This window comes from Calidris pugnax, unplaced genomic scaffold, assembly GCF_001431845.1.
Source record: "Calidris pugnax isolate Ruff unplaced genomic scaffold, ASM143184v1 scaffold82, whole genome shotgun sequence".
NCBI classification, from domain to species: Eukaryota; Metazoa; Chordata; class Aves; order Charadriiformes; family Scolopacidae; genus Calidris; species Calidris pugnax.
Window position 1 is genome coordinate 2,059,951 of NW_015090833.1, and position 20,207 is coordinate 2,080,157.

General features: G+C 45.7%; 1 protein-coding gene across 3 annotated transcripts; it reads right to left on the minus strand.

Annotated features, from left to right (window-relative positions):
• Window positions 1-1,073: 1,073 nt before the first annotated feature.
• On the minus strand, window positions 1,074-15,278 carry LOC106887694. 3 transcript variants are annotated; one of them, XR_001411942.1, is made up of 6 exons: window positions 12,551-12,688; window positions 12,089-12,276; window positions 9,198-9,294; window positions 3,595-3,692; window positions 2,737-2,832; window positions 1,074-2,319 (listed from the first exon to the last, which is right to left on the minus strand). XR_001411942.1 is itself a non-coding variant. In XM_014941368.1 (5 exons), exons 1-5 carry the CDS (start codon window positions 15,260-15,262, stop codon window positions 2,303-2,305), a joined length of 330 nt encoding a protein of 109 aa, XP_014796854.1. In that variant the 5' UTR covers window positions 15,263-15,278; the 3' UTR covers window positions 1,074-2,302. The 3 variants fall into 3 exon arrangements, 1 of the variants encoding a protein (XP_014796854.1); XR_001411943.1 differs by lacking the exon at window positions 12,089-12,276 and having other exon boundaries at window positions 12,551-12,662; XM_014941368.1 differs by lacking the exons at window positions 9,198-9,294; window positions 12,089-12,276 and adding an exon at window positions 15,215-15,278 and having other exon boundaries at window positions 2,737-2,781; window positions 12,551-12,672.
• Between the last annotated feature and the right edge of the window lie 4,929 nt (window positions 15,279-20,207).

Sequence of the window (20,207 nt, forward strand, 5' to 3'; positions counted from 1 at the left end):
CCTACAGCCTGCAGTTGCAACACAGATGAGACAGGAATATAAAAGCTGATAATGAGACCCTCAAGTAGGAGTCATGAAGCATGTCAGCTTCCCTGGTTACTGAGCCAGGAGCCTCACACAAGTTATTTCACACAAGTTATTTGAAACAGATGAAGTGCGAAGCAGCAAAGTGACAATTCTGCTAAAGGGAAAGGGCGCAACGGAGCCCAGGAGACTATTTCTTTCATTGACACGAGGACACTCAACACCTACAGACCAGAATCCAAATACGACCTTGAAAAATGGGTTGTAAAACACCACATCGTACTTCGTACCCTCCTTTCTTGAAGGCATAAAATATTTGTGTTGAGCAATTCCCAGATTCTCTCTGAATGAGCAGGTGATGACAGCTCAGGTGCCAGCAGACCGGTGCCCAGCCACTACCATTCATCCCACTAAGGGCTCAGCTGTGGGCACATTCCCAACGTGGCACTCCAGGACACCACTCGGTATTCAACAAAGCTGTTTGCATCACGCATCTTGCCCAGGCAGCAAAAGCACACTTAACAGAACTACTTGAAAGCACAATGCCCACATATCTACAGAAACTACGAGCCACACTGGTTTAAGCACTACTGCAAAAGGAAACTTGAAGAGCACAACATTATCTTGCAACCTGGAATTCCAACGTCACGTGCAGGAAACTTGAAGAGCTACAACATTATCTTGCAACCTGGAATTCCAACTCACTGGCTTTATTAACACAGGTGAAGCTGCTCAGCAATTACACACACAGTGAGGCAGCTCAAGCCCCACGTTTGTCACTCCAACCACATTCCAGTCATTGCATCGCTTCCATTCAGCCAACACCCAGCTCAGACTCAACACGGAGCGGTGGCACTTTGGGAAAGGGCACCAGAAAGGGCATTTACACAGAACACAGAGAGGCAATCTCTGTAGCAATCTTCATGGCCGTCTTTCAATGACATTTTTTAGCCATTCTTATTACACCTATAGCCCTGTTTTTCCCCCAAAAGCCTGGGATACATAGTCATCTTTGGCTCCATAAAGAAGAAAAAAATACTGAAAGCAAATCCATAGAAAAGTAGTATTTTATCAGTATTAAAAGCGGATGTACAAGCTTAACACATCTGTCTCGTGACAAATACCCTGCAAAGGCAGACATGAAGTTTCAGGAGATTTGGAAGAGGAGGATACCATGCTCCCTTCTGGCCACCCATTGCCTTCTGAGGGCAGAACTTTCTTTATAGCCAGTTCATTGAGTTTCACAACTCCCTGTAATTGGTGCAAGTATGTTCGTGTCTGGGGAAAAAAGAAAGGCATAGAGAAGTGTGGGCAACCAAAGTCCGAGCTAGCTTTTTGAAGAGGGGTGGAGCTCCAGTGTCCCTGGATTATGACACCCAGCTCATGCCAAGTCAGTGGAGGCCATAGAGAAAAGACAAACCAACTTGGTTTGATCACAATTAATGTAAGCTCTTATCCTCTGTGGGAGTACTGGAAGCTTAAACAAGATTTAGGCAAGGCTTTTCCTTCTTCCAAGGTTGGGTGCTCTTGCATTTCCTCCCTTGGAACAATCCCATAACACAGGTTTGTCCTTTCCATAAACCCTCTTCGCCTCCCTTTTATCCAGACAATGCAAGTAGTAACGTCTCATTGATAATTAAAACCTAATTAATTCTTCCCCAGAAAGATCAGCAACATTTTTGGGCACCTGAGTTTATGTGCAATGCATACCTGCTGACCAGCACCCAGGAGAAACAGTGATTACAGGCAAGTTGCTCCCATGCTAGGTTTAAAGTCAAGTTAGCTCCTGAGACTGAGGTTTGGATGAATTCTTCCTAAAAGCAGGCCCTTTCTAATGTTGCATTTTTGTAGTGTTACTAACAAGGTGGTATTTTACTCTCAGGAAGATGTATGTGGGAAGGACAAAGAAAGAGCAAAGCAACTTGCAACACGTTTATCTTCTCTTTTCTCCCTCTCATCTCTGAGGCAGTGACCACATCATCAAGCACCACGTGGCATTTCTCACGTTGGGGCTCTGCTCCATCAGCCACCCCAAGCTCCAGCCAAACACCGTACGCCCGGGCAGCATCCCGACCTGGATCCCCAGCCACCTCTTGAGCCAGGGAGATGAGGCAGGCCCAACAATGTGCAGCACTTCTAGGGCAGTATACTTGCTGATTGCTTCCTTGACTATTGTTCACAACAACCAGCTAAGACACTGCCAAAGAAACACTCACAGCTGGCATCACACACGGAGGGAAGCGAGGGCAGGTTGCTGGAGCTCCTCCTCTCTTCTCTTTCACGGAAGGCAAGAGTCTGGGGACAAAGAAAGAACCAATGAACCAACTGCAGCAGAACTAAAGAAAACAGCTTTCAAGGGAGAAGGGGCCCAAAACTGTAAGTTGACAGATACCCCATCCCTTACCCACAATCTTGGCTAAGGCCTCTAAGAATTGCAAATATTAACAAATAAACTCAGCTTACTTGTCTGCAATCCATATTTATCTCAATGAGTTCCCAAGTTCCACACACCACCCTTCAGGGAAGACAGTGGAACAATGAAGTGTTTCTAAACGCTTAATATTTTAAGCCACAAAACTGTTTAAGCTCTTGGTGGGTTCACTTGACTGCACAACTCTGGTTTTAGGTCACAACATATGGTGTTAGATGGAAAGAGAACTCACTGGGAACACAATCATCTGCAAAACAAATGAGAAGGCAACCAGTACTTACTTGTACTAAAGCCATTTGACTTTCCTGTTATACACGTGGAACAGCCTAAGATACACAAGATACGGTGTTATCTAGCGTTCTTGCAATCCTCAGTTCCTGGAAACACATGAACATGTGAGAAGACAACCTTCAGGGCAAAGCAATTCCTTAACTCTTGCATCATAGCCTCAGAAGCAGGTTATTACTCAAGGGTCTCTTGTGCAACATTTGAGTATAAAGGTAAAACATGCTGCATGACTAGAACTTCACTGGCTTTCCTCAGCCTCTAATTTCTTTCAGTGATCCACTGGCAACGCTACATCTGCATGTTCTGAGACATCTAAGCCTTCTCTTCCCCCTCCTGATAGGCCAGGTCAAAAATACCAAAACCTCAGGAATTTGGTTTGTGTTTGGGTATGAGACAGAGAGACAGATACAGACTCTCGATTCTTTCTTGCTGTCACCCCATTTTGCTCACAGAGAAACTATACTTCATCTTACAATAAGTTATCAGAAACCTGCCATCCTGCGAAGAAAGGCATAAGCACCAACTGAAAGGCAAGAACTGGAAACACTTCAAACTGAAAAGCAGATGATAAAACCCCAAACTCCTGGCTATCACCAAGTCTTCAGAATGGTCAGCATTTGGGAGCATATTTTTTTTTTCAAAAGACATACGGTAACCCAAGACAAACCTTTTGGGTTTATTTCAAGAGCCATGAGATGGAGTTCAGTGGCTCCTGTTGTACAGGAGGGCAGAGCAGGGGATGGGAAAGCTCGTGCCCTCTATGTAGTATCAAAGGAGACTGACAGAGGTGAAATGAAGTGCTGTAACTGCACGTCAATCACAGCAGCACAGCAGAGAACAATAACACCTACCAGGCATTGTGATAACAGAATGAGGGCTCCATTCCCTGTGTCCCAGGAGGCAGCACCAATTAATTAACAAATCACTTCTTGACCGTAACCTTTTCACCCTAAGGAAAAAACAAACAATTCCAAAACATCAAAATCAAGACTTGACAACAGTGTGCCCACCTTCCTGCCCTGAAAACGTGTCCCACTCTGGAACTAGCTGTCTTGTTTAAACAATGACCTAATCATCCCTCCAACATTTCCCATCAGGATCAGAACAAACCAGACTATCTCAAAGGCAATTAACAGGTCAGGGACAAGCACAGCTATAGGAGAGCAAAACAATCTGGTACAGAAGAGGAAGATACTACTTCATCTTTCATCCTCCTCTGGGGACACACAGGACTGCAGAATTGCTGTTTCGGGAACTATAAAACTTTCCTTTGAGCCACTAAAAATTAAGCACAACAGGGCCAGGGAAAAGATGCTTTAGGGAACAACCCTGTATGTATGTAGCAGGAAAATGATCCTGCTTTTAATTTTTCAAATCATTTTAGATCCCTTCTGCTGCTTGCTACCTATAAAAATTCCTAGTGCTTCAGGAAAGGAGGAAAACAAATCAACCAACTGGAACTTTTTAACACTCTGGGAGAACACGGAGCAGCAACACCACCCTCGTGTTCAAGGTTCACAGGAAGGGCAGCCCTAAAAATAAATGCCCAATATTCAAAAGTAGAAGAGAAGGAGTGCAGGAGGCCACATCAATACTGCTCAGCTGGTCCAAACACATCTCCTCAAGCCTCCAGCTGCAAGGGGGCAGCATCTTAGATGCAGACGTATGTCTCAGTTGGATCTAATCCATCGAATCTGGCTCCTGGCAGGCAAAGATCTCAATAAACCTAGTCAATATCTATTAAATTAGTGCAGCTCATTACGTTATTTTTTATGGTACAATCTAAGATGTCAACTGAATGGGAACTGCTGTACTTGGCACGGAACAGTGATACGGTAGAAGAATGCATCCCTGCCCCTGAAGAGTGTATTCTGCATTAACAGCTGTGTTGCATGAGACAAGATATTAATTTTCTCCCAAATCACTGCAGAGCCATCTTCGAAAAATATCATCTTTCCTTAATATGGACAAAAATCCTCATGTTATTAAGTATAAATGAAATCTTATCACAGCAGCTATGTAGGAGCATCCTCTCCACTCTTCCTATTGATGTACCTAAAGAGAACATATAAGCTGCAACTCAAAGTTTTTAATTACATGAGTCTGGGACAATAGACATGAGTCTGTTTTTTCCACAAATAAGAAATCAACGAGCCTCTACAGATATGAGGGATTTACCACCATGTGGAGTCCAAACAAGCTGGCAATCAGGCAAGGATTCTTCAAGTTTTACAAGCCCAGTTTGAAAACTAAGCAGGAAAAGGTAAGGGACAGACAAGCATCCCCTCTGCAGAGACCCAGAGTCATTTAGCTGATTATTCACTGCTGTAGCTGCAGGAAAAGCAAGCATTAGCAATACCACAGAAAGTTATCCTGCTCTTGAGTTTGCTCTTATTTCTAGATGATCAGAATCTGAATTTCTAGGGATGACTGACTTGGGAACAGCTTTGAAGTTTTACAGGGAAACCAGACAACTTACCTAGTTTAGAGTTAGAAGGGACCTGTGCAAAGGTGCTGGTCAATAAGATGAGCGACCTCTCTGTTTCAGCAACTTGTCTAACAGCAAATCTTTTTCTCCTCCCTGGCAAATTTGCTGTGAGTGTGCATTTATGCAAAGCATTCTGCTTTAGGGAATCGTCTACAAGGAATTAGACTATGAAGAAATCACTACAAAAAAAAAAAACAACCAACAAGCTGATGGGTGTGGAGGATGGAGATACTCTCCTGTTACGGAAATACTGCATTCCAAGAAAGGTCCTGCCAGGTAAGATCTGCAGCAATTGTTTTGTCATCACTGAAATATGTGATACCATAAGCTTCATTTAATTGAACACATTTATTTCAAGTTCATTCCCAGCATTATGTCATCCTCCTATGGTCAACAAGTGGAGTTTTAAGCTACAACTGACCTAGTCACAGCCCTCGAGCTAGTGCCTGGAGAATTACACAAAGTCTCCCTAAAGATTTGAACAACTCCTGCTGGAAGCCTGATGCAAAGAGATCCTCTGCCACTGGAGACTTCAAGTACTTCCTGTTTTAAGGCAAGACAAAGGTGAATTTTCATCTGTGAAAGCTGTGGGTGAAATTCAGCAATAGGAGAAAACTTGAATGAAAAAGATAACATGACATTTTTCAGACTTCAGAAAAATTTAGGCTGGAAGAGACTCCTGGATATCAGCTAGTTCAACTGCCTATTTTAAACAAGGCTAACTTCAAAACTAGATCAGGATGCTCAATGTCTTTTATACAGGCTGTTTTAATCAACCCTCTCTATTTCTAAACCATAGAATTAGAAGTAATGTCTGTCTGAGTCTATTATGCTTACCAGGGTGAACTGGCACCCCAGAGAAAAAATAATCTTAAACCTGCACCAAAGCACTAGTGGTGGTTGCAGAGCAAGAACAAATTCTCTCCTTTCTCCCAAAGGAGGTGTCAGTCTTTCCTGTTATGAACCTTCACAGAGGAGAAGTGTCTTGCTTCTCCAAATACAGTTTTCCTGACTTATAACCTGACAGACAGGTTTGCCTTTTTAAGAATACATTTGATAAATTCTGACTTTGATTTGATACAAGCCCTGTGATATGAGAATCCTGGGTTTTGGGTTAATCTCTCCAAAAATTTTCAAACTAGTGGCATATTATCCCATCTCCTACTGTAACTCCTGTGAGACACCACCGAGTCAGCCAAAAAATGGTTTTAGGCTACGACTCTTGGCAATGCTTATTAGGAATTATTATCAGCACACTTTTCCTGTCACTTTCTCCTCCCAACTCCCTATAGCATCCTAATACCCCAAATACAGGACACAAGCTGCTTAACAACTCCTGTTTGTCTTTTTTTTTTTTTAATTAACCACACAGCAGAAGCTTTCCTTATGAGATATATGACATGACTCTAGATAGTAAAGATATTTACCGGTTTCTTACAGTCCTGGGGTAGCAGATCATCCAGCTGGCGGTGGTACCGGGTCCATCTCAGTCCATCTAAGCTCCCAGCTGAGCCCAGCCTCCTGCTGCTAAGGCTGATGTACCCCAAACCAGCCGAGCACGGGCTCCAGAGCAGCGCAGGTACCTGCTTCATAATTCAGACTCACTGCAAACTCAGACGGTTCCGGCTTTCTTGATATAACTGCGACTCCACCCCACGTCCCTGCCACCACTCCTGCAGGCCAGCCTCACAGCTAATAAGGAACTGGGACAATACCTTTGCAGTGAGTCACGGACCGTCTAAAGCAAAGCAGAACTAAGAGAAAAGAGCCATTCCTTACTGTAAAACACAGTAAGACAGGCAAAAATCACACAAGGTAAGTGACAGAATGACAGATAAGACAGAGTCCTAGTTTTAGACTAGTCAGCTTCTCCCTTTAGGGCAGCCATACTCCTAACCCCACTGATTTTTAGCTGGTCACTTAGCCGAGAGGGACACAGCCACTTGGGTAACAGGGTATTTTCATCTTATTGCAGGTGATAACCGAAAAAGCAGCAGCAGTTTTGTAGCCCTAGGATCACACTGCAGATAGAAGCCAGATCTGCTCTGAGTAGCTTCTTTCCACAAACTTTCCTGCACGCTGAGAAGCACAAAAGCTCTCACATATAACAGGGGAAATTCATGAAGGAGTTCAGGTTATTACATTGCTGAGATCTGCAGTAGAGCTATGTCTGTCACTCAATCACCTACGCCAAGAAATACAGACTCAAAAATTCCATAAAATATGGTACAGTTAAGGATACTATTATGAAAACATAGAGCAACCATCTCCTCCCATTCTTAAAAGAAATATTTAAAATCTACCACATCTCACCTAAGCGAATCTTCGTTTGGGATATCACTGGACCTGGCTAATCGTTGGCTTAAGCAATATTAAATTCCCACATCAAACCAAGACAAAGCCATGGAATTAACATACACATCGCTTACTGCGCAGCGATAAACACAAACAGAGTACACACCAGACTTGTGCCTTCTTCCACAGCAGTTAAACAGTTCATTCTTTGCCAGATTCAGTGCAACTTCTTCTTTCCTTCAGATGTTATTTTTCTTTTTACATGAAGACAAGCAAAAAAAGCCCTCTGCTCCCTGCGTTTTAGTAAATTCTGTTCTTTCCTTTGTAATAACAACATTTAACAAAGCTTTCGTTACCTTTTTCCCCCTCTTCTCTCCCAAATGACATCAGAGATGTCCAGTAGCAACAACTTAACTTTGACTGCAAACTTTTTAAAGTAGTCCAGTCTCTCTGGCTTGAAGAAAACTGAGCATTTGTGTCACCAAGAAAGCATATGCACTGTCATAATTCACACATTGAACTTACTGCATATTTCCTCTTCCCTTTACACAATTCCCTCCCCGTATCTTATCTAACTTAAATAAAACACACAACCAGAGTGAACTTCATCACCCAAAAAGTTAAGCAGAAGCAAACGTGTCCTGTTAAACCTGCTCTGTGGTCATTTGTCGAATACCACAAACATTGGTTCTCCTTGTAGAGAGAGACCATCGCAGGGCAGGTCTTTAAGCTCAGAGGTGTCACTTTGGAGTTTGCACAAGCAACTCACAGTTCTACCACCAGCTGAGCTGGCTGCTACAGCTACATGCGTGCCATTATTTTTTGGGTAGACATGCTACTGACAAAAGGAGCTTCCAGCAACGAGTTGTGCAGACCAGTAACGCATGGTGGACAGCCCAGAAGGAAGGCGACCCCTTTTCCCCACTGGTCCTGCTCTGCAGCAGTCAGTTGAGGCTGAGAACACCAGGTTATTTAGGGGTTCTGCTGATTCAGTACCTTGGGACAGGCCTGGGCAGATCCAGTGCACTGCAGCTCTCAGAGGAGCGTAGGCCACACGTAAGCACCCGTGAGTCATTAACCCAGCAATGCGGAAGCTTCAGCCACAGATGATAAACCCAGAGTCCCAGCTGTCAGTAGCCCCACGTATGCTCTAGCACGTCCGTCCAAAAAAACCAAAAACCTGTGGATTTATAGCCTAGATAGGCCTGGGAAAGACAAGTTTATCCAGGCTAGAAGGTTCCTGACCTGTCCCCACAATTCAGTCTGCTGGGACAGAGAAGACACTGAGAGGCTGATTCATACCAGAGGTTTTACTGTCTCAGCAGTTCTGTTCTTTCTGGCTTGTTAAGCTCGGGCTCCTCCTTTACCAGGACTTTGGGAGATCTTTATAGAGTCTCCTTCTGGACATGCCTCTCTTTTGTTCCAAGGTTAGACCCACCCATTGGTACATCTTTGCCTCAAAGCAAGAAGCCAAGCGTCAAACAGAGTCTGGTGCCTGCACAGCTTCTCCCCTGGTCTGAGCTGAGGACACAGTCCTGCATCTTAGCTGCTCCCCTTGTACAGAGGTGTAGCAGCAGACCCACATCACTGGGGGAGAACATCTACAGGAAAGTTTGAGCAAAAAAAGATTCAAACTCCATTTTCAGCAGTATACAATTTAATTCCTCTTACCAAAGCTTTCTCTTGTCCACTGGGTGAAGGATTCTTATTTCAGGGAGAAGATTGCTTCAGGCAGGCTGGGCGTCGTTTTGATGCCTGGTCACTGCTCCTACAATACATTCAAATGCAAGTAGGAAAAAAGTACATAAAACTGAATGCTCGAATTAGAGTCCTGCAGTTCTATAAGCCTCTTCAGCTGAGTCTCTCTTTGGAAACAAAACAATGGCTCATGTGTTATTAACTTCTCTCTATTTGCATTAAGAGATGGTCTGTACCAGTTACTGGAAGATTACTGGTGTTCTACCTTCAAAACACAAGGAAACACAGACTTGGCTACAAAATGGCCTAGAAAGTTTCATCGTATACTCAAAACGAGACCCCAGTCGTACAAGGAAACCTGCTGAGGAGAAGTCCTCCCCATCCAGCTGTAGAGAACAAGCAGAAATAACTGTATTTTTCATAAAAAGGAGGACTGACATCTTTTCAGCAAGAAAGCACTGATATATTGTTTCTCGTTTAACCACCTTTCTTCCAAGGCCATAGTAAAATTTAGTGCAAGGAAAAGATTTCTCAAAATCTGCACTAAAAATCCTCAAGCTTCATCATATACTCAGAACGAGACCCCAGTCGTACAAGGAAACCTGCTGAGAAGTCCTCCCCATCCAGCTGTAGAGAACAAGCAGAAATAACTGTACTTTTTATAAAAAAGGAGGACTGACAAGAAAGCACTGATGTATTGTTTCTCGTTTAACCACCTTTCTTCCATTTTTCATAAAAAGGAGGACTGACATCTTTTCAGCAAGAAAGCACTGATATATTGTTTCTCGTTTAACCACCTTTCTTCCAAGGCCATAGTAAAATTTAGTGCAAGGAAAAGATTTCTCAAAATCTGCACTAAAAATCCTGTAGTTCCCCCACTCTTTGAGACAAGGTACATGCACCGAGATGTCAACAGGCCAGGACAGATAAAAGCTCTCTTCTCATTATTGGTATGAAATCTGCTACAGTGTCACTTAGGTTATAAGCCTGTCCATCCCCCGTGATACGTAACAGATCAAAACAGAGCAAAGTATTAGAGAATATGACAGTCAGCTAGCTGACAGACAATTTTTAAGCTTTCAGCGGAGTTTTTCCTTTCCCACTCTGATCCAACTCCCTTCCTAAAGCTTATCCATAGTTCAGTCTGCCTAGATAGATATTTTTGTCCCTTTTTGGAGAATCCCAATCTGGAGTCAAAGGGATGAAGCAACAAGCACCCCTAGCACTACTCCACCAAAAATCAGTGGAGCTGCTCAAGCAGTGCCTGTGGCCTTGTGTTGCTGCTTTAACATCACTCATCCCTCAAATATTTCTCTTGCACATCAGCTTTCTGCAGCTGCTTAAAATAGGTCAGTTAACTTTCTCTTGGGGGACAAAACGCAGTGTGAGATGACAAGACAGAAACATGGTCACCGGAGCTGCATGTCCTCAGCATCCTTGGGCCAGGTGCGGAGGGAAGAAAAAAGGAGCCTCGTTATTTAAGAATCCTTTGTTCCTCTTATTCTGTTTGGAATTTAGACTGAATAGGTCATTTCACAGAGCCCAGAGCCCGCAGTTTCATGGTGCATGTGGCTTTAGTGCATTCATTAGGCCTGAAGCAGAGTCCTAGATGCAACACCACCCACGAGATCCATTACTCTGTTGGGCCACAAGTTCTTCCAAGTACAGAAGAGCTGCAGTCTGACCAGTGTGCCCACTGGAACTGTCAGTGTCAGAGAGTTAAGGCTCAATCTGAAACTCCCTGCAAATGTAAACACGTGTGCAAACAAAACTCCTTGCTGGAATTGTGCACCTTTAACATCGCTGCTTGCCAATACCATCAATGGTAGAAGTAAAATAGTCAGAAGAGGAGAACGGCATTCATCGTAATCAAATACTACGTGTTTACCTTCAGGTCCTGCAAAATAACCCTTACCATTTCCAGTCTAGTAAATGGAACAAAAAAGCACCTCACAGCACTTAAAAACTATGAAGCCAATAACAACCAACCAAACTCACCCTCAGCAGGCAGAAACTCCAAAACACGCTGGCATATATACAGCTAATAAAATACCAAACCAGATGAAGGACATGTTGCTTACAAATGAATACATTTTATATCAGAGATAAAATTAGTGGGCCTGTCTTCAAAATACAGAAGAAAACCTTACCCATTCACCCTACCTGCTCTGCTGAGATGCCCCTGATGGGCAGCAGGGGAGATGACACCAAACCCTGGGCCCAGCCCTGTGCTGGTGTAGCCAGTTGATGCCAACCGACTGGTAGGTACGTACTTCTGATCCCAAACGACTCCTCATGTCTTTTTTAATTCTTATCTGAGCCAGCCCTTTCCACGAAGTACTGGAAAGGCCCTCTCCTATGTAGTGTAACTTATCTAGATAACAGATAATCCCACTGGTGTTTTGCAGACACCTGAAACCTCATGATAAGCAGGTGAGTGATGCACGGGGCACCCCGATGGGGGTAAAGCCAAGCTCCACTTTGCCAGAGCTCAGAAAGCCTGGAGAGGGGCAGTGGGGAACAAAGCCAAACCCAGCCCAACAGAGCCTTCTTCCCCCACGTGAGCATCAGGTGACACAGCATTCGAGCTGCATTATTTATCCTTTGCATTACAAAATGAATGTGGAGGCACCATGTTGAGCCAGGCAACAACACTGGAAATAGGATGGAGAGGACAAGTTTGTGCTAAGTGTAGCAGGAGCTGCCAGCTCCTTGCAAAGAATTAAGCATTCAGCTTCCGTGTTCCCCTATATAAATGCTAGACGAGACAATGAACCACAGTGGCTAATACCACACAAATTAATTTACCTTGTCTCCTGAACACAGAAGTCAAACAACTCACTCCCCAGAATCAAATCACTTACTGCTCACTGGACTCCAGCTGCTAAGGAGCATCCTCAGCTTTCCTGGTACGGCTGCAGCACATTGGGACAGGGGGAGCACAGAGCTGCTTTTCTGGCTGCTACTGCTTTTTAGGATCCCTCAAAAAAATAGACACTCCTCAGTATCCCCAACTCCGATGTGCATTTGTGTATGAAGGGCTTGAAGGGGGCTACAGAAGAGGAAAGACAAAGAAAAGAAAGTAAAGGAAACACCCTTTTCCCCAACAGCTCCGATGACAAGGGCAGTTACTCTCACTTTCTCCTCCTGACTTCCCAGAGCTCTGAAAGCTTCCCTCGCTCAGGATTTTCAAACACAGTCCCCCTTCAACCCCCACAGCCCCACGCAGACACAGAGAGAATCTGCAGAAAAGCTGGCAGAGAGTGTAAGGGGCAGCCACAGAGAGCAGGTCTGCAGGGACAGGCACAAACCCAGGCTGCACTTACCTGACGAGACAGAGAAGGTCAGAAAGGCTGGTTTGGGAGATGGCCGGGGTCTCTCGAGGAGGTCTGGGCAGCAAAGCAGCTGCAAATGGCAGAGGCAGATCCTCTTCGATCCTCTGGGATCCCTGTGATGGCAAAGACAAAGGCAGGCTCAGGCCTGAACAAGCCCAGACAAGCCCAAAAAAGGCTCTTCCTGAGCCTGCCCGGTTACAAGAGAAGCCAGCCCTCTCTGGGTGTCACAGCTCAGGACCAGGGGCTGGCCCCCCGGCCGGTGGGATGGAGGTCAGCACACAGCCCTTTGGGACAGTACGGGACCGAATTTCTTCAGTGCAGCATCACTGATTTCAATGAAGCTGAAACAGACCGATCGGGAGCACTTTGACTTCAGCACACTTGTGCCAGGGCTGGATTTTAATCTATTTCACTGAAAGAAGCCCACATGAGGAAGAATGCAAGATTTCTCCAGATTTCTTCCTGGCAAAGGAATGTAACCCACAAGTTTGCAATCGCAGCAGAGGCTCCAGTGATTGGGAAAAGCAAAAATTGGAAATAACTGGCAAGAGAGGCGCTGCAGCAAAGACACCAGAAACCCATCAGTGCAGGACCCCAGGTTTAAATGCACACACAACCAGACCCATCCATCAGGCTCCGAGCCTCTTTTCCTGCCAGGCCACTCAGCTGAAGCCCACCCATCCCAAATAAGCCCCCCTCCCCACAACACTAACTTTGTTAGAAATGGGAGGGTTGTGGAGGGACACTACGGCACCTCGTTCATTCTCCAGAGAACTACTTATTGTGCACACAGCTAATTAATAAGGAGCCCTTCAGAGACAGAACTGCAGCAGCCTCCTCACCACTGGCTCACTTAGAAAGTGCTACAAACACCTACGTTTTCATTAAATATTTCATGGTAGAACTTGTATGTGTATACACACACACACCTACCCTAGCACATCCCAACAATGAACAGCAGCACACAAGTGTAAGTGACTACAGCCACTTTGACAACCTGTATTTGGGCCAGCAAAATGAAGAGATGTGCCAAAGCAGTGCTCTGGCACCAAACTGAGAAAGTCTGTTACAGAGGAGGAGAAATGGAGTCGGTGACTCAGCTGTACTCTGCCCACACAGACCCGGATCAGAGAAGGCCCTTTAAACTGTGTGTTTCTACTGATGCTGGATTTATTCATCCCTTCTCATCGCTGCCTTGTTTTTCTCCCTATATATTGCAGGGCTCCCCTTAGATCATGCTCTGGCCCTGAAGAGCAGAAAAAGCCAGAGTAAAATGAACGTGTCCCACCAACGTGGCATGAAAGGGAACAATAACCAGAAAGATGAAAGGTGGCCTGAAGGAAGCCGGTTGCATAGGGACAGCTCGGATAAATTTCTGCACTTATGTGCACGAAATGACTTCTTTTCCCCATTCATTCTGGGCTTTGTGAGCCTCTCACCCTCCTCCAGAGCAATGTGCCCGAGGAGGGATGCTCTCCAGCACACAGGCTCCCCAGGTGTGCCCTGGTGCCCGTACCAGCCTCCACGCTTACATTTACACTGCAGGTGGGTTCCTTGGGGTTGCCCCTGAGGTACCACCACAGGTTAGGGCACGCCTGGAAGCTCCCTTTAAAAGCAGGGTTTGAAGCCAAATGCTTGAGATTTGCCAAGCATGACTGGGTATTAATCTGACAGAGCCTGAGCAGATTTAATGGCTGGAAATACACCCCTATTCACTGTTGGCCACCACTACCATAGGGACAAGTGGCTTTTTGTCATTTCCCAGACAATTGAGACACTTACCAGTTGTACAGAAAGACTAAGCTGAGTGACCTTGTTAAGTGCACACATTTGGGAGCCAGCAATCCAAGGCTTCCTACAGGTATGCTGGCACCATGACCAAACAGCTTTTCTGCAGAAGGACTGGCATCCTGCCACACAAGGGGCAACTGCTGCCTTCAACCTGCGTGAGCTGTCACCACTTCAAGACCTGTGATGATCCCATCCACCAAAGTTCATTAAGGATGGGTCTGGCTGATGAAAGCTCCCCAGAGCACAGGAGGAGCAAGTTGCAGCCGAGCTGCTCCTGCTGTAATTCCAGCCCAGCTCATTCTCTTGAGGAGCGTTTAGGGCTCTGCCAGCACTTGGGGGGCACTTGAACTGGTCTCACTGGTAGTGCCCTCACTGCTAAACCAAGCCACCTTCAGACATAACCAGATTACAGAGAAGTGCCAGATGCTGCTGCTTGTTCTTTACAGCAGCAGAGGGAGGCAGAAGAGCCAGAGGGTAAAAGCCAACAGCAGAGGATCAGCTGGAACTAAGCAGAGAAACTGCATTAGGGACTGAAATTCAGTAGTGAGGCAAATGGTGGATTATTTTATCTTTAAATCAAGGTGAATCACCTTTCCAACATTCTGCTTCAGCCCAGCAATTTAGTAGACTGCATGAATGAATTATCACTGCTTAGTGGTCAGACTACCTTAGTAGATATCTCCCATCCTCAAACTCTAGGGAACTATGATCTGAATGTGAATTTACTTTGACTCACATTTTACCTTCACAGTTATCTGCCACAGTATCACACAATAGTTAAAAGCTTGTGTTGTATACAGATACTAGTGGCAGATTTTAATGCCAGATGAGAAAGAAGTACATATGCACAGAAAAATTACCTACCCTTTCACTGTCAGCTTGTTGATCTGCACCCAGCAACCAAGACATCATGACACCAAGTTACCACTTCTCCTACAAAGGGCAAAAGAGTATTCTCAGATAATGTGAAGAAAAACAGCAGAGAAGAAAACTCCTTTAAGGTCCCGACCACTCCCCATCCATTTTCCAACCCTTTCCTCTCAGTGGTACCACTATAGGGGCAGATTCATGAACACTTACACAAATCGTCAGTCACAAGTCACTAATATGTGACTTCTCTCCCCTCAAAAAAATCATCACTTTAACATACAGATGGCAAAATTCTTGGTAAACAGGGAAAAAAATTCAGACTTTCCACAAAGTATACATTTCTGTATCTCCCTTGCAATTGCAGATTTTGTAGCCATCCACTTGTAATGAGCAGAGGATCCAGTTACTTTAATTGCAGTGAAGTGGCCTGTTAACGGTGAACAGAAATACTGTATGTGCCACACCAGTTCCTGTGTTCATGGTTCTATTTATGACATAAATAGTTTGGGCCTACCCAACAGGCCCTTTTATCTTGTAGCCTGGTCACTTCCCAGAGGCTAAGTAAAACATGACTGAAACATAGCCCAAGGTCTTCACACAAACCTGACAAACCTCAATAACCTGTTTTACATCTTCTATTGCGGAAATACCCTGGTTAGCATCAAAGTTGGGAAACTTTAGCAGCAAGTGAATGTGGAAGGCATCCAACTGCAGTGTCATGTGTTTCAACAAGTCCCCTTAGCTCAGCTGAGGGAATGCCATGCTTCAGCAGAGCTGGATTAACTATCCGTGTGTACAAGCTCCCAGCCTGCACTCACAGGAGTTCACACAACAAATCCCAGCTCACACCAAGGGAGCATCAGCCTGAACCAGCTCCCTCTCACACTCTATAGTCTAAGAGTAGAAAGACACACTTCGCCTATCAACTCAACTTGAGATAATGTGATTGGGGTCTAAGCATATCATTACTTCACTCCAGCAGCTGGCTCTCTGCTCAAGTCTTCACTTGCAGCAACTGGATGGACAAGGACTGGAGACTGAGACACATCAACCACCTGGAACGTGAACGTAAGCATAAAGAGAAGCTCTGAGGCTGCTAGAGGAGCACAAGCTGTCATGAACTCAACAGACACTGTCCCCAGCTCTTCTGTAGATCCGTTCTCTCCACACTGTCTTCTGGCAAGACTGCTGCAGACATACATGCGTACTTAGTAAACACTAATTACAGCTAATGAGATGGGGACAAAGTCTCTTCAGTTGCATACATGTAAACACAGAGCAGAGTGATTAGCATCAGTGAGCATGCTGCTACTCAGCAGATGCTCAGGTTGCTAGATTGCTGGTGCTCCCATGTGTCTTGCAAACTTGAGTGACCGCTTTCTCAGCCACACGAAGGATGCAGGTCTTTCTAATCCTCAATATAATTTCTGCAGAGTTTGGATTGGTGTTTAGTGGTCACATTCTGCAGGTACGCCTGTCAATGCTGGGATTTCCTTTTGCTTCACACTTAAGGAGAGAGTAACTGGAAAGACTGCTGAAGATCTGGCAACAAGAAGAGAAAAGCCCTGGTGAGACACAAGTCTCTGCAGAGCTCAGTGAGCCTTCCCGAATCCCTGCAGGGCCAGCAGGTTGCCAGGAGTCCCGTGTGGCCCAGGCTGCTGGCAGCAGTCTGGCTATGTTTATGTCACATCACAGTTGCCAAACAGAGGTGCTGTGTTTGAGGATAAAGAGGGAAGAAAGATATAAGGACTAAGATATAAGGAAAGTCCACCTCACAGGTAATGGTCTAATATACAAGCTACCCTTTCACACCATGTACTAATTAGCCTCCCCCATCAGTACACAGCAACTCAGGTCTGGTTCCGTTTCCTGCACCGTCTCTATCTAAACAGCCAAAAACCCATTTAAACACCACCAATAGCACCATTTCCCAGAAGCTCCTGGTCTCCAAGAACACTGGTGTATTCCCTCCTGAACCATTTTGTGGGTTCAGCAGCGTATGAACATTTCCCCTTTTTGCAGAAAGAGGGAAGAGAAGCAGAGCAATTAGCATAAGGAACCGCACTAACTCAAGCGCAGAGCAAGGGATGATGTTCCAGGCAATTGAGTGTGATTCCAGTGACAACTGAAACATCTGGCTGCTCAAACTGAAATGCCTTCTTCACTCTGACAGTCTGATTGGCCTTGCTCAGACACGTACCAGTTCCAAGAACAGGATTTTTCTCTCTCTTAGTCGTATTCTTTCTCTCTCCTGATGAGACAGAAACTGAAGCAAGGACACACACAGCCCCCAGATCTCCACGCTGCACAGGAGACAGCATCCAGCAAGAGCTGCCAGGTGCAGTGACACCTCGACACATCGACGGGGTTTGCAACTGGCCTGTTAGAAAGGGCTTGTACCACTGATGGACTGAGACACACTGAAGCCCCCACTAGGCTGCAAAAGCCCAAAGTTGAGGCACTTTGACATATTCCACTCCTGCAATGCAAAAACCTGCCCCTGTAGTCTCAGGGAAGAGTGCCACCGAGGACACGGCAGTCACATTACTCCTCTAAGAAGCAGACACCTCTTTAGACAGCCATTAATCTCCTCCTGGACTGTGTCACTCCTCCCCAGTGTCACACCTACCCACAAGAGCAGGGCCTGGATGGCACAAGGATTCTGTGAATTAGTTGGTGGAACACGTAAAGAGCAGCAAGATGGAGACACAGCTTCAGATAAAAAAAGACAAGAGACAGACTTTTGTACTAAGGTCATAAGAGCAAAGAGTCACAAGAAACTTAAGTCATTCAGTCCACTCCCTTGGGCTAGATACAGTTCACCGAGTTCATCCATCAGCATTTCCACCGCTTTCTTCGTATTTCCACCAATATTCGACTTACCTCTCTCAAAAAAGCAGGGTCTCCATCAGTTTCCTGCATGGCTTTGCCTCTTAAAGAGAGGGAAGATGCTTCCAAATTCACTCCTTCAACTAATCTCTCCAAAGGCACAGACCAAGCCTTAGCATTTGCTCTGTCAAGAATCCAGCAGGGACTGAACTAAGAATAGTAGCTAAGGTGAAGGACAGAGCTTGCTAGTAGGATTAGCTGGTGCAATTACAGGTAGCAAATCCCTGCTGCTCAAAGGCTTTATCCTTAAGCAGCGAGAGAAATGCTTCTTTTCCTGGTGAGGTGGTTTTGTTTGGTTGGTTTTAGTGACACCAAGGCTGACAGAGCACAGAGCGGCTGCAGGACTGCAACTTGGTGAGCTTCTGCCTCCCTCTGCTGGGAGGCTGGTGGCCAGCAGACCCTGAAGAGTCCCTTGTCCTGGGAACAAGTTACCCTGTCGTCCTCCTCCTCCTCCTCCTCCTCTAACCTGCAGGGCTACTGGGGACACATCCTCACCTTATGCAGGTGCACAAGGTCGCAGGGGCTGCAGCAGGGAGGAGGGGTACAGGGGGAAGAGTCTCCTTCAGGGCATCTGGGAGAAGCTCATCCCATTTTTCCTACTACTGCACAGATGGAGATGCAAGGTCATTTTGGCCAGTTTAAGAAAACTCTGCTTTTTGCAATCAGCTTCCCAATGGACTGTGGGAATTGTTATTGTGTTGCGTGCTTCCCATCTGTGGAACCAAGAAAAGGGGTCGAGTTCAGCTGTCTCACACAGAGCTGCTTAGAGAGGGAAGCCCAGGCAGCAGCAAGAATCCACCTTCAGCACCCACAGAACAGCACAAGGCCAGCAGAAACCAGCAGCTCTGTTAGCCTGGCCACAAGTCCTCGACCACTGCTGCAACCCCTTGGTTCCTCCTGAAATGACTGCCATGGAAAGAAATACTTTTCCTAATCCATCCTTCTCCAAATTCCCTGCGGGCTCTTGCCAAGCAAAAAGCAACTTTGACTCCATTGAGATGGCACCGCACAGAGCAGCCATGAAGAACAACTCAAAGCTTTGGAGAACATGCATTTACAGGTCCCCGCATCCCTCCTGGCTGCCACTGCAGCTCTTCAGGACATTTGAGGAGAACATGGCAAAAAAGGCCAGCTTTAAATCACAGTCACACAAATGCCAGTCCCGTGTGCCCAGTTCAAATGGCTGGTTTGGGATGTTGTGCCACCCAAGTTGTTTATACAACTAAACACCCCGACATTGCCAGTAACAGGACTCTGAGTTAAGAGCTTTGTTACCACAGTCACCCATCACATGTAAATCTGAGTCAGTTTCTTAAAATAGAGCGTCTGAAAATAAACATTGGCTAAACATTGATATCATGAATGCTACCTACCAACAGAAATAGAGTCATCACATGATGCATTCAACTCATGTGTTATACGGGAACGGTCAGAATAAAAACAATTTACCACCGCAAGGTTTTTCCATGTCTGAGGTCTCCTGCAAACTTGGCTTCTCCAGTGCTTACTAGCACCACAAGAAATAGCATATAAGGCCATCTAAGCAAGCGTCCCCGCTCCTCTACCTCAATATTATGACTTCAACGTAAAGAGTAAACAGGTTAATTTTGAAACACAAAGTTAAAAAGCCTTACCACAGCCTCTCGCAACTCCTTCCAGAGCAAGGTGGCCACATGCTGCTTGGCTAGCGGGTTGCGTGGCCAAGAGGTCCAGCTTGGAAGAAGCACAGCAGGATGCCCGCTTTATGAGCGCTCCTCTGAGTCCTTGGCAGCCCGTGGCCAGCAGCCCTGCACCCGGCCCAGACATCACTGGGGTCTCCTTCCACTCCTCAGTGGTCACTTTGGGTGTAATTTTCCTAAGGGGGGGACAGAAGAGATCATCTGACGGGGCAGCCTGCAGGTTGTGGTCTTCTCTGCAGCTATGGTATATTTATTGGGGTCCAAAAAAGACTATTACCAACTTAATCCCTAGTAGACAAGACACATGAAGTGTCCTTTCTCTTACTGCTTGCCTCAGGGTAGGGTGCAGGAACCTTGACGCAGGCTGCAACACCAATCATCCAAGGTTGACCTGCGCTGCATCAGCAGATCGCCATTTC

Coding starts and splice junctions, on each gene's coding strand:
- LOC106887694 (XM_014941368.1), bottom strand. CDS start 15,262: ATGATGTCTTGGTTGCTGGGTGCAGATCAACAAGCTGACAGTGAAAGG. Junction 3,693..12,550: donor GACCTTCTCTGTCTCGTCAG/GTAAGTGCAGCC, acceptor TTTTTTCCTTAG/GGTGAAAAGGTTACGGTCAA. Junction 2,782..3,594: donor TTCTGTTATCACAATGCCTG/GTAGGTGTTATT, acceptor TGTGTATCTTAG/GCTGTTCCACGTGTATAACA.